Source organism: Pseudophryne corroboree, chromosome 4, assembly GCF_028390025.1.
Source record: "Pseudophryne corroboree isolate aPseCor3 chromosome 4, aPseCor3.hap2, whole genome shotgun sequence".
Classification (NCBI taxonomy): domain Eukaryota; kingdom Metazoa; phylum Chordata; class Amphibia; order Anura; family Myobatrachidae; genus Pseudophryne; species Pseudophryne corroboree.
In genome coordinates this window covers 598,784,946-598,799,220 of record NC_086447.1, presented here as the reverse complement: position 1 = coordinate 598,799,220, position 14,275 = coordinate 598,784,946, and the positions used below count along the sequence as shown (strand labels likewise).

The following is a 14,275-nucleotide window of genomic DNA, read 5'->3' as shown; positions in this document are numbered from 1 at the left end:
TTAGGTTCAGAATCGGTCTAACCGAACCGTCCAGCTTCAGCACCACAAAGAGGCTCGAATAGAACCCTTTCCCCCGATCTGACGGGGGAACCGGCACCACGACCCTCTGTTGACACAACTTTTGTATCGCATCCCTCACCACCTCTCTTTCGGGAAGAGAAGTTGGCAAAGCCGACACGAAAAACCGGTTGGGGGGCATGTCCTGAAACTCCAGTCTGTACCCTTGGGTCTAAGACCCAAGGATCCAGGGCCGAACGAACCCAGACCTGATTGAAGAATTAGAGACGGCCCCCCACCGGTAGGGACTCCCCCGGGGGAGCCCCAGCGTCATGCGGTGGACTTGGTAGAGGCAGGGGAGGACTTTTGGTCCTGGGTGCCTGACACTGCAGGCGACTTCCTTCCCCTACCTCTACCCTTTGAAGCGAGGAAGGACGAGCCCTTACCTCTTTTGTACTTATTTGGCCGAAAGGACTGCATCTGCTGATGGGGTGCCTTTTTTCTGTTGTGTGGGAACATATGGAAGAAAAGATGACTTACCCGCCGTAGCGGTCGACACCAGGTCAGCCAGGCCGTCACCGAACAAGACACTACCTTTAAAAGGGAGAGCTTCCATATTCTTCTTGGAGTCGGCATCAGCATTCCATTGGTGAATCCACAGCGCCCTCCTTACCGAAATCGCCATGGCATTGGCTCTCGATCCCAAGAGGCCAACATCCCTCGCCGCATCCTTTAGGTAATCTGCAGCGTCCTTGATATAACCAAGAGTCAAAAGAATATTATCTTTATCAAGAGCATTCATATCAGAAGCCAAATTTTCAGCCCACTTTGAAATAGCACTACTCACCCATACCGACGCCACAGCAGGTCTGAGCAATGCACCAGTATTGACGAAAATGGACTTCAATGTCGCCTCCAGCTTGCGATCCGCCGGATCCTTGAGAGCAGCCGTGTCAGGAGACGGAAGCGCCACTTTCTTGGACAATCGTGAGAGAGCTTTATCCACATTTGGAGACGACTCCCATTTGTCCCTATCGTCAGAGGGAAAAGGATATGCCATCAAAATTCGCTTGGGAATCTGCCACCGTTTTTCAGGCGACTCCCAAGCCTTTTCACAAAGCTCATTCATTTCATGAGAGGTAGGAAATTTTACCTCAGGTCTTTTACCTTTAAATAAACAAACCCTTGTGTCAGGAACGGCAGGTTCCTCAGATATACGTAAAACATCTTTAATGGCTATAATCATGTACTGAATACTCTTGACAAACCGTGGATGCAAAGAAGCCTCATTCATATCGACATCGGAGTCTGAGTCCGTGTCGGTACCTGTATCTGCCATCTGGTTAAAAGCACGCTTCTGTGACCCTGAGACTGTCTGTACCTGAGACAATGCGTCCTCCACCGACTGTCTCCATGTTTGTGTCTGAGAATCAGATTTATCCAGTCTCTTTGACAATAAAGCCACATTCGTATTCAGTGTACTCAGCATAGTCATCCAATCAGCAATCGGCTGTGCCGACAAACACATACCTTAAATCTTTCTCTGCAGCCCCCATAACTTCCTCCGGGGAGGAACACCCAGGCTCAGACATGTCGACACTTCCTGCCGACAAACTCACACAGTCCACAAGCCCGGGGACAGACCCACAGAGAAGCCCTTAGGGAGAACACAGAGAGAGAGTACGCCAGCTCACACCCCAGCGCCCATATACTAACAGAAGTTAGCAATATGCTCAGCGCCGACCATATAACTTGAAAAGCACCAAATTTAAGTGCCCCCCCCCCCCTTTTCCCTCCCCAAGTACTTGCGGGAGCTCGGAGGTCCGGGCAGCATCTCTGCAACGCTGTAAGAATAGGAGAAAATGGCGCTGGTGAGCAATGTGCGCTAAGCCCCGCCCCCTTCCCGGCGCGGTGTAGCCCGCTAAAATTTGAAACTGCAAAGTGGCGGGGCTGCTTTATACGGCGATCGGACACCATATAGCCTTCTTTTACCACCAAAAAACCTCAGTAACTGCTGCCCAGGGCGCTCCCCCCTAGCGCCCTGCACCCTGTGAGTGCCGTTGGTGATGTGTGTGGGAGCATGGAGCGCAGCGCTACCGCTGCGCTGTACCTCCGTTACTGAAGTCTTCTGCCGTCATTGAAGTCTTCTGTACTTCTCATACTCACCCGGCTTCTTTCTTCTGGCTTCTGTGAGGGGGGTGACGGCGCGGCTCCGGGAACAAGCAGCTAGGCGAACCAAGTGATCGAACCCTCTGGAGATAATGGTGTCCAGTAGCCTAAGAAGCAGAGCCCTTAACTAAGAAGAAGTAGGTCTGACTTCTCTCCCCTCAGTCCTACGATGCAGGGAGCCTGTAGCCAGCAGGTCTCCCTGAAAATAAAAAACCTAACAAAAGTCTTTCCAGAGAAACTCTGTAGAGCTCCCCTAGTGTGTGTCCAGTCAGTCCTGGGCACAAAGTCTAACGGAGGTCTGGAGGAGGGTCATAGAGGGAGGAGCCAGTTCACACCCAGTTTAAGTCTTTATAGTGTGCCCAAGCTCCTGCGGATCCCGTCTATACCCCATGGTCCTTTTGGAGTCCCCAGCATCCTCTAGGACGCAAGAGAAAAACAAAAACTTAACTGATGCACCAGTGTATATAACCGAAGATATAACTTATTACGATTTATACAAAACACATATCCACAGCAGTTTACAGAGAATATTTGGCCATTCACATCACTCCCTGCTCCAGTGGAGCTTACAATCCTTTTTCACTATCACATGCACTATATATGCAGTCACATTTTCGTTAGGGTTCATTTTGTTGGGAGCCAATTAACCTACCAGTATAATTTTGTATTGTGGGAAGAAACCCACACAAGTATACAAACGCCACATAGTTAGGGCCATGGTGGTAATTGAAACCATGACCTCAGTGCTGTGAGGCATTAATGTTAACCATTACACCATCTGTACTGCCCTATATATACCAGTTAGCAATAAATGGAAACACTCCTTTCTTTGTGCGCCCTCACAGTGTAGATTTTCGGTAGGGACCCATTGAGGGTAGCCGCCATCAGTCTACATGATGGTATTGGGATGCCGGCAGTCAGAATCCCGAAACCGGCATCCCTACGCGCAGAATCACGACACCTGTTGCCCTCTCTGCCCATGGTGTGACCCTACCTAACCCCCCCTTCCATCTGAAACCTAACCCTCCCTGGTGGTGGCTAAACCTATCCCCCCTTCATGCAGCATAGCCCTGATCCTCCCTCCCTGTAGTCGAACCCTAACACTGCGTAAACCTAACCCCGACCATTGTCTTCTATGCAGTGTGCGTTGGTGCCCTCCCAATTACCAAACCCAGGGCTACAGCTAACAGAGAGCCACAGGGATGGAACTCAAGACGACTGAAATAAAGACTCTAGGTCCCCGTCGGTTAATCAACGTTTCAGAACAGTTTACTTAAGAGCATATATTTACAGCATACCTAGTGCAACAAAGCAATATGAGGAAAGCACATAACAAAACACACTGTATACATGAGGAGTCTCCGAGCAATGTTCATGATTGAATCAGGGAAACAAAATCAAGAGAAAACACCTATGATTGAGAAGAAATACACATCTCAGACATATCATAAAGGAGCTAGAGCGGTACTAGGTTCCTAGCTCAGTGGTTCTCAAACTGTGGGGGCAGATTTATTAAGCCTGGTGGAGCCAATCAGCTCCTAACTTCCATGTTACAGGCTGGGTTTGAACAATGACAGTTAGGAGCTGACTGGCTGGTGCATTATCATCTTCCACTTTATCACTTCACCAGGTTTAATAAATCTGTCCCAGTGTGCCTAGGCAAGCTGGGGGTCCTGGGAGTACTTGCAGGGGTACCCAGGGTTGGTGTTCTAGGGCAAATTCAAATTATTTATGGTCAATGTTTCAGACAAAAGCAGTGCTTGTGGTTTCTAATCATAAAATAACAGGACAAACAGAAGTGAATCCTGTCCCTCACCACATAACTGAACCTAAGGTTGACATATTAAAACAATTTACTTAATTTAATATTATTTTTTTTTAATGAATTTCTTAATAACATTTTTGGCCTAGGGGGCCGTGAATTTTTTTTTCTGATGCTGTAGGGTATCAGGATTGAAAAAAGTTTGGGAACCACTGTCCTAGCTGATTATGGAAGGCAAATAAAAAAGGGTTTTAATTCTGAAATTTGTAATTGAATTGCAGTTAACATCCTAACCTGATGAAGAAAATCCAGGAAGAAGGAGTGTGCCTTCATTTTATCTTCCAACTGATGCAAAATAATGAGGGAAGTATTACATAAGCCAGCTGCCTCTGTAAAGAAAGACACAGTGAAAGAAATAGGATTTTAATTACCTACCGGTAAATCCTTTTCTCGTAGTCCATAAGGGATATTGGGGAGACTTAGTACGATGGGGTATAGACGAGGTCCAAAGGAGCCGATGCACTTTAAATTTGTTCACTGGGTGTGCTGGCTCCTCCCCTCTATGTCCCCTCCCACAGGCAGTTATAGGTAAAACAGTGCCCGAAGGAGAAAGGACATACACGAGAGAAGGAACATAACAACAAGTGTTGATATTTATACACCAGCACACCACTAATATAAAACAATCAGCAATGGCTGGTAACCAAACAGCAACAGCTAAACAGGCAACCATAGAAAATACAACCTGCAGAAAAGTCAACGCACTGAGGCGGGCGCCCAATTTCCCTTATGGACTACGAGAAAAGGATTTACCTGTAGGTAATTAAAATCCTATTTTCTCTAGCTTCCATAAGGAATACTGGGGAACAGATTAGTACGATGGGGACGTCCCAAAGCTTCCAGAATGGGCGGGAATGTGCGGAGACTGCTGCAGCACCGCCTGCCTAAACTGGGTATCAAACCTGTAGAATTTCACAAAGGTGTTCTTCCCCGACCAGGTAGCAGCTCGGCATAGCTGCAAAGCTGAAACTCCACACGCAGCCGCCCAGGAAGACCCCACCGATCTTGTAGAGTGGGCCTTCAGAGACGGTGGAACAGGTAAGGCTGCCGACACATAGGCCTGTTGGATAGTAAGCCGAAGCCAACGAGCAATAGACTGCTTTGAAGCAGGGCAACCCTTCTTCTGTGCATCATATAGCACGAACAATCAGTCTTTCTGATCCGAGCCGTGCTTTTGACATAGATATTCAAGGCTCGCACCACATCCAATGCCTCCGGAGGAGCAGAAGTGCCAGAACTTGACGGAACCACAATAGGTTGATTCAAGTGGAATGCAGAGACGACCTTCGGCAGGAACTGCTGCCTAGTCCTGATCTCTGCTCTGTCCTCGTAAATGACCAAGTAGGGACGTTTACACGAGAAGGCTAATTCTGGGACACGCCTAGCAGAAGCCAGGTCCAGTAACGTCACCGTCCTCGACGTGAGATACTTGTCTTCTACCGTAAGCAGTGGTTCAAACCAGGAGGACTGTAGAAAATCCAAAACAACATTCAAATCCCAGGGTGCCGTGGGTGGCAAAAAAGGAGGTTGTATGTGAAGTACCCCTTGCAAAGGGTCTGAACTTCTGGCAACACTGTCAATTTCTTCTGGAAGAAGATAGAGAGAGCTGAAATCTGGACCTTAATGGAACCCAGACGTAAGCCCTTGTCCACACCAGCCTGTAGGAAACGTCCCAAGTTGAACTCCGCAGGCAGGTACGTGCGGTCCTCACACCAAGAGACATATCTTCTCCAGATATGATAGTGTTTTGACGTCACAGGTTTCCTGGCCTGAACCATGTAAGCAATGACCTTTCTGGAAAGGACCTTGTGAGCTAGGATGTTCCGCTCAACCTCCATGACGTCAAACGAAGTCGCCTTAAGTCCGGGTAGATGAACAGTCCTTGTTGAAGAAGATCTCTTCTTAGTGGTAGAGGCCAAGGGTCTTCGACGGACATGTCCAGAAGATCCACGTACCACACCCTCCGAGGCCAGTCCGGGGCAATCAGAACTGCCTGGACTCCTTGATTTCTGATTTGCTTTAGCACCCTTGGGAGCAACGGAATCGGAGGAAACAGGTAGGCCAAAGCGACGTCAGTGCATCCACTGCCCTCGCCTGAGGGCCCCTGGTTCGGGAACAATACCAAAGAAGCTTCTTCTTGAGTCGAAAAGCCATCATGTCTATCTGTGAGCAGCCACACCGATCGATGTTCTGCTGAAACACCTGATGGTGGAGCCCCCACTCGCCCGGGTGGAGATCGTGACGACTCAGGAAGTCCACTTCCCAGTTGTCTACTCCCGGAGTGAAGATTGCGGACATTGCTCTTGCATTTCTTTCTGCACAGAGGAATATTTTTTGACCCCTCTCGCATGCAGGCCATGCTTTTTTCCCTCTTTGCCGATTGATGTACACCAATGCTGTGGCGTTGTCCGACTGTACACTGACTGATCACCCGAAGTTCCAGAATGTTAATCGGAAAGAGGGCTTCATTGGCTGACCACCTGCCCTGGAACTGAGCCCCTTGGGTGACAGCTCCCCATCCTCTCAGACTTGCATCCGTCGTGAGGAGTGTCCAATCCTGAATCCCAAAAGTCCAGCCTTTCAGGAGATTGGAAGACTGCAGTCACCACAGGAGGGAAATCCTGGCCTGAGGTGACAGCTGTATTATCCGGTGCATCTGAAGATGTGTTCTGGACCACTTGCTCAGGAGATGCAATTGAAATGTTCTAGCATGGAACCTTCCATATTCGATCGCCTCGTATGAGGCAACCATCTCACCAACACTCTTATGCAAAGATGGATGGAAATTCGAGCAGGTCGGAGAACCATGCAGTCCATCCCCTGAAGTGTTCTCGCCTTGTCCTCTGAGAGGAACACTTTCTGGGCCAGAGTATCCAGTAACATCCCCAGGAACAGGAGCCGTTGAGTTGGCTCCAGGTGGGACTTCTGTAAATTGAGAATCCACCCATGGTGTGACAGAATTTGGATAGTATGGTCGATATGGAGCAATAAAAGCTCCCTGGATCTTGCTTTTATCAGAAGATCGTCCAGGTAAGGGACAACAAACAGGATGGAGTAATAACCCTTTCCTCGTTGTTGTATTGGTACTGGAACAATGACATGGGACTGGACCAACTTTTGGATGGCCTGTTGCAACGTAACTTGCATATCCTCCAAAGATGGTAAGCTTGATTTGAATTTTTTTTTGGGAGGAGCAACATCGAACTCCAGCTTGTAGCCTTGAGAAATGAGGTCCCTTGACCCAGGTATCCTGGCAGGAACTCTCCCAGACCTGGCTGAAGTGTCGCAGTCGAGCTCCCACCTCGAGATCCCATCGGGGTGGGTGGGCACCGTCTTGCTGAGGACTGGTGTTCTGTTCCTGAGAACCGGTGTTTGTAGGTCTTCTGGTCTTACCTCTGGTGCCTCTAGCCGCATTGGAGGCACCTCTGGTCCTAGATCGAAATCGGTTAGACCAAAAGGTCTCAGACGACCCGGGTAGGAACGCCTAGCCGGCGGGGCCCCAGAGGGGAGAAACTTGGATTTTCCCGCAGTAACCTTGGAAATCCACATATCCAACTCAACCCCGAAGAGCCATTGCCCAGAAAAGGGGAGAGATTCCATACTGTGCTTAGACTCTGCATCTGCTATCCATTTACGCAACCACAAGGCCCTGCACACAGACACTGCCATGGCAGAGGTCCTAGCATTAATATTGCCCATCTCCTTGAGCAAGTCACACAGGACGCATGCAGTGTCCTGAATGTGCTTCAAAAGAGTCACCGTAGTGATCAGAGGCATATCCCCGGAGAGGCCCTCCTGAATTTGAGAAGCCCACGTGTGAATCGCATGGGTCATCAAGCAACCCGCTATGACCGGCCTTTGCGATACACCTGCTGCTGTGTAGACAGACTTTAGTGTAGTCTCTATTTTTCTGTCCCCAGGGTCCTTTATGGTAAAGGAGCCCGGGGCAAGCAGCACCGCCCTTTTAGACAGTCGAGAGACTGATACTTCAACACCTGAGGGTTCTTCCCAGAATTTCCTACCTTCAGGAGCAAAAGGGAAAGTGTGCAAAACTCTTTTTGACACTTGGTATTTTTTGTCTGGATTTTTCCAGGCTAACTTAAACAGGTCATCTAACACTGCAGAATCAGGGAAAGTGACATTAGGCTTGTTCTGTGTAAAGAAAAACGACTGCTGTGATGCAGCGTCCTCTAGAGGGAGTTTTAACACGTCCCGTATAATCAGAATGAGGGTGTTCAATACTCTGAGCAGAAGTGGAATCCCCACTAACGGGATCCAAGTCCTTCCCATCCTCCTGTATATCTTCATCTGAATCAGAGAATAGAGCAGGTAAACCACGCTTTTGTGGTCCTTAGTTAGAGAGGGGTGCTGTGTAACATCTGCTCTGGCAGCTAGGTCAGCAACAGCCTGCTGTATTAGCTAAGTTTTTTGAGGATTAGCAGTGAGTTGTGATGACATATCAGACATAGTTTTAATGGCATCTAGCCAGGAAGGCCCTTGACCCCAAATCCCCTCACCGAGTTGTGAAGATTGGCTGCAATGTTCGCATGATACAGAATCAGATGTGCGGAAAAACGCAGGCGTGCCAGGATAAAACGCGGGAGTGTCTGGAGAAACGGGGGAGTGGCTGACCAAACGCAGGGCGTGTTTGTGACGTCAAACCAGGAATGAAACGGGCTGAGCTGATCACAATGCAGGAGAGTCTCGAGCTACTCAGAAACTGCTAAGAAATTTCTATTCACAACACTGCTAATCTTTCGTTCGCAATTCTGCTAAGCTAAGATACACTCCCAGAGGGCGGCGGCCTAGCGTGTGCAATGCTGCTAAAATCTGCTGGCGAGCGAACAACTCGGAATGACCCCCATAGCCCCTTGTGTACACTGGCTAGCGGTGGCTTAAACTAGCACTTGTGTGATATTTTTAAGATATTTGGGAGACATTGCCAGTATAAAAAAAACACTGTAGCTCTGGCGCCGTTGGGAAGGTTGGAGATACCTCAGAGCGGGATCAGCGGTATTTTGGTGCCTTCCTCAGCTTCCCCTGTCACTCAGAAAATGCTGAAAAACTGGTACAGGGTGTAGCAAAGGGGGAAGCCGCTATTGTACACAATCTGTCCTGTAAAGGACAGTAATCATAGGTGTTTCACTGTGATATATCAGCTTACAGCCTCACTGGGGCTGTGTAGCTGGGATGTGCTGGTCTCCTCTCTCTATCTCCCCAATGAAAATTCTTAGTTTCGGACGTGAGTAAATCTACTAAGTTTTGTGCTAAAATACTCATGCGCATTTTCGCCTTAAATCGCTCTGTTGCGAAAATCAACAACGAGCGAACAACTCGGAATGACCCCCTATAGCGGGTACCCCGAGGAGGATCCCGTATGTCACCCCTGCATGTCAGCCACACTTTGATCCGGGGGGACTACCCTTAGCGGGGCACCCAGTTTGTACTCACCACTGTTGTCACCTTCAGGCTATTGTTAGGGGTGTGCGGCGTGCTGCGATTGCGACAGCTAAGGCGCAGTGCCCCGCTGTACAAACAACGTCTCAGGACGATGGTCCTGCAGCGGGAAGCGGCTCGGAGACCTCGCAAGGCGGTGACCGACACCCCCCCCAAAAATCCCATGGTGCAGGTATGCTGTTGCCCAAACAGCATACTGAAAATAATGAAGATTGAAAAGTAACTGAAGAAAATTCTCTGGAGCTGCATGCAGAGATGTGCATCCTCTCCAGAGGGAACTTTTTACCTAAACAGCCTGTGGGAGGAGGCATAGAGGGGAGGAGCCAGAACACCCAGTGAAGAAATTTAAAGTGCACCGGCTCCTTTGGACCCCGTCTATACCCCATCCTACTAAGGCTCCCCAATATCCCTTATGGATGCTAGAGAAATAAACCTAACATAGTGCAGCAAAAACTGTTTAGCACTCCTGATCCACTAGTCCTGATAATTCTTTGAATACGATAGAAGTTTACAAATGCATAAACAAAAACAAAGTAAAGCGCACACACACACACACACACACACACACACACTTATATTACAAGATATGCTAAGGGGGTATCCAATTAGCCATGAAAATTTTTTGTGCAAAAAATTTATAGCAATTTTAATGGTCATTATCTGGCTATCCAATTAGAGCCCTTTTTTTCTAGTGAAAAATAACTACACAGGATCCTAGATAAGTACTCAAACCCATGTGTTTTCACGGCATCTATTGCCAAAACGAGTAATATTTAAGGGATTTTTTTCCTACTGCACTTAAACACCAAAATGTAGCTCACACCAACTACACTCTCATGCTAATGAAAATATCACCTTGTACTTATGGGGTATGGATCGTTGGGTTGACTCAACTTAGGTCGACAGTCATTAGGTAGACCATGGAAGGTCGACATGCATTAGGTCGACATGGTCATTAGGTAGACATGTACTAGGTCGACAGGTCAAAAGGTCGACATGGGTTATTTGACTGTTTTTGGCGTTGTTTTCTTCGTAAAGTGACGGAGAACCCCAATTAGTGCACCATGTACCCTCGCATGGAAAGCGAACTTCGGGCAAGGTGCCTCACTCCTCTACCGCTTCGCTCGGCACAGGTTACCATTCCAATCGTAGTCCACATGGATGAAAAAATCCAAACAATGGAAAAAAAGGTGAAAAACTCATGTCGACCTTTTGACCTGTCAACCTAGTACATGTCGACCTAATGACCATGTCAGCCTATTCACCATGTTGACCTAATGCATGTCGACCTAACGACCATATCCCGTACTTATGATAGGTAGACCGCTTAAGCAGATGTGTTGGAAGCAACAAAAAGAAGAAGGGTCAAGCGTAGCGATTTTGACAAGAATAAAATTGTGATGGCTAGACGACTGGGTCTGAGCATCCAGTTTGAGATTTTTTTCCCACTATATAGTGGTTAATACCTACCAAAAGTGGTACAAGGAAGGACAAGCTAACTACAATAGAAAGGTGCCAGAACAAGAGATGAGCGGGTTCGGTTCTCAGAGAACCGAACCCCCCTGAACATCCCATTCCGAGCCAGAACCCGAGTCCGGCACAGGACTTCCCGCAAGACTCCGAAACTAGAACGAGGCAAAACATCATCCTGCTGTCAGATTCTCGTGTGTTTTGGATTCCATATAAACAGCCGCGCATCGCCGCCACTTTCACTCCGGACATGGAGAGTGAGGGAAACAGACCTCTGTCTCTCTCTGTGGGTGGGGCCAGCGTGTGCTCTCTAGGGTTGCTGTTCTGTCACTGTGATGTTAGGGGTGCTGTCCTGGCTGTCACTGGTGTTTCATGTGCTTTTAGGGTTGCTCCAGTTGTACATGGGTGTTGCTGCTGTCCTGGCTGTCACTGTGTTGTACATGGGGCAGGGGCACTGCCCTCCTGTATGCAGTGAAAATATAAGGGTGCTGGCACTGTCTTGTAGGCTGTAAAAATTCAGGGGTGCTGTTAAAATAAATGTACACTGACCCTGTCTTGTATGCTGTAATTCTACGGTGCAGTAAAATAAATGTACACTGGCCCTGCCTTGTATGCCGTAAAAATTATGGGGTGCAGTAAAATAAATGTACACTGGCCCTATCTTGTATGCTGCAAAAATTCAGGGGTGCAGTAAAATAAATGTACAGTTGCCCTATCTTGTATGCTGCAAAAATTCAGGGGTGCAATAAAATAAATGTACACTGGCCCTGTCTTGTATGCTGCAAAAATTCTGGGGTACAGTAAAATAAATGTACACTGGACCCATCTTGTATGCTGTAAAAAAATCAGCGGTGCAGTGAAAATAAATGTACACTGGCTCTGTATACTGTAAAAATTCATGGGTGCAGTGAAAATAAATGTACACTGGCCTTGTCTTGTATGCTGCAAAAATTACAGGGGTGTTGTGAAAATACAAGGGTGCTGGCACTGTCCGCGGTTGCGATGTCTAGGACTGACCTACACAACACTATTGGAAGAGGAGGCTCCTACCACCATTTGCATGCCCCCTGCAAGTGCTGGGAGGAGCACCGCCAGTCCAGTTGCTGATATTGAGATTGAGGATGTCACTGAAGAAGTACCCCAGGATGAGGAGACTATGGGTGTAGCTGGCGCTGCGGAGGAAGTTAACGATGAGGATTCTGATGGTGATGTGGTTTGTTTGAATAAGGCACCAGTGGAGACAGTTGTTGCCCATGGGATGAAAAAGCCCATTGTCATGCCTGGGCAAAATACCAAAAAAGCCACCTCTTCGGTGCGGAATTATTTCTCCACAAATCCGGACAACAGGTGTCAAGCCATCTGTTGCCTTTGTCAATCCATAATAAGTAGGGGTAAGGAAGTTAACCACCTAGGAACATCCTCCCTTATACGTCACCTGCAGCGCATTCATCATAAGTCATTGTCTAGTTCAGAAACTTTGGGTAATAGTGTAAGCAGCCCACTGACATCTAAATTATGTGGTTTTGTTTGAATATTATCTCTCTGTGAAGACGAGGATGTAAACACTGAAGGGGAGGGTGTGTGTGAATCTGTGGATGAGGACGACATTCTTGCCACTGTAGAGCAAGTTTGTGCAAGGAGAGATTATTATTATTATTTTTTTGGTGGGGGCCCAAACAAACTAATGATTTCAGCCACAGTTATGTGGCAGACACTGTCGCTGAAATGATTGGTTTGTTAAAGTGTGCATGTCCTGTTTATACAACATAAACCACAGGACAATTCCACCTTGCACGTCTTTTCTTTGCCACATCATTCCAGGGGTGCTAACTTATATGGGGTGCTGCCCCTCTGCCCTGTCAGTCCAGGGGTGCTGTTGCCTGTCTGCTGTGTTAATTCTCCAGGGGTGCTGTGGTATAATTCCAGTAGTGCTGCTGTACTTGATCCTAGGTTTAATTGAAAGCCTAGAGCAGAGATGAAACAAGCTTCAACATCACAAACAGATTTGTGAAAATATAGTTGCAAAGGTGGATATGGAAATTGCTATTTTGACAAAGTGTTTTTAAATAAAGTGGGGGGAGACCACATTTGTGGCCAAAAGTCAGTGTGACTCAGACGAGACTGAATCATAATCCAGCGCAACTGTCAGAGGTAAAAGTGATATTTTCTGCCAGAGCATTAGAGAGATTCTTTTCAATTATTTCATGTTAGGGACTCGCTAAAATGAAGGGCTTCAATTAGTCAACCTTCATTTTCATTTATTATTGATCTTCCACATTTTGGGATTTATTTAGAAGATCCGCATTTGTTGTACAGGGATCTTCTTATCCTAAGGGCTGCGTAGGGTTATCGCAAGACCTTGCGGTGTTAGAAGAACAATTTCAGTGATCTTGCATTGTATCAGCTTTCCATTGCACTGCAGCAAAAGATGGGCCCGACGCTCCAGTGAGGCACAAACAGTTACTGAATAAGGCCCAGTATGAAGTCTCATGGTGGATTACAGCCCGGAAGATGTCTGACTTGCCAGGCTGAGGCATGCTGTGGGCACAGAGGTTAGCATTGCTTCCTCCCACAGTCCTACTTATAGTATGAAATGAGTTTCGACTGTAGAGTGGTAAGCTCCACTAGGGCAGGGGCTCAACAACAACAAAAAATTCACTGCACAGTCGTTCTTAGTACTTTACCGAACCCACCCGAACTCAACTTGCCCCATCCGGGGCTGCTGTGGGGGCTCAGGAGGGACTGCTAAAATATCTAAGGGTCTACTTTATTTAAAAATAAAATATGAATAAAATAAACAAGACACACAGGTATGCTCACATGCATGTAACTGGGACGCACAGGTATGCTCACATGCGTGTAACTGGGAGCTGTGAAAAACAAACATAAGGCATCTGCCACAAAATATGTAAATAAAAACGCAATTAAAAAAAAATTGAAAAAAAGAAGCCCATGAGATTTTCACAAAATAAGTCTCCAGACTCTGTGGAGGGGAAAATATCCAATCTTGATCCTGTAGTATACACCAGTTTATTTACATTCCATCATTAAATCCGAGATTCTCTACAAATTTGGAGGTTTTGGCCCCTAGTTTTTCAGTTTGTCCACTAATGTGATAATTAATAATTATATATTTGCTTGATTGAAGTTCTTTCTGTTCCACACCACTATAGGAGTGGAGGTGAAAGCCTGTGTGCTGTTCCTGACTGCGTGTGCCTCTCTAGTATTTAATCACCTTCTTGACACAGTCCTCTTCCTCTTGCCTCTTCTAATAAGGTGAAAAGTCATCAAATATGGAGGTGGTATGTTTGTAGCTAGCTATGATTTGGAGAACTTGTCAAGCTTTTTCCAGGGGGACCA

General features: G+C 47.2%; 1 protein-coding gene across 1 annotated transcript in view; it reads right to left on the bottom strand.

Moving 5' to 3' along the window:
- The window catches only part of NUP133 (nucleoporin 133), a 456,783-nt gene that overhangs the window by 204,055 nt on the left and 238,453 nt on the right, over positions 1–14,275 (bottom strand). The window contains exon 14 of the mRNA XM_063917554.1: positions 4,223–4,317. Within this exon, the coding sequence (XP_063773624.1) occupies positions 4,223–4,317 (95 nt within the window). The remainder of the gene's footprint in view (positions 1–4,222; positions 4,318–14,275) is intronic.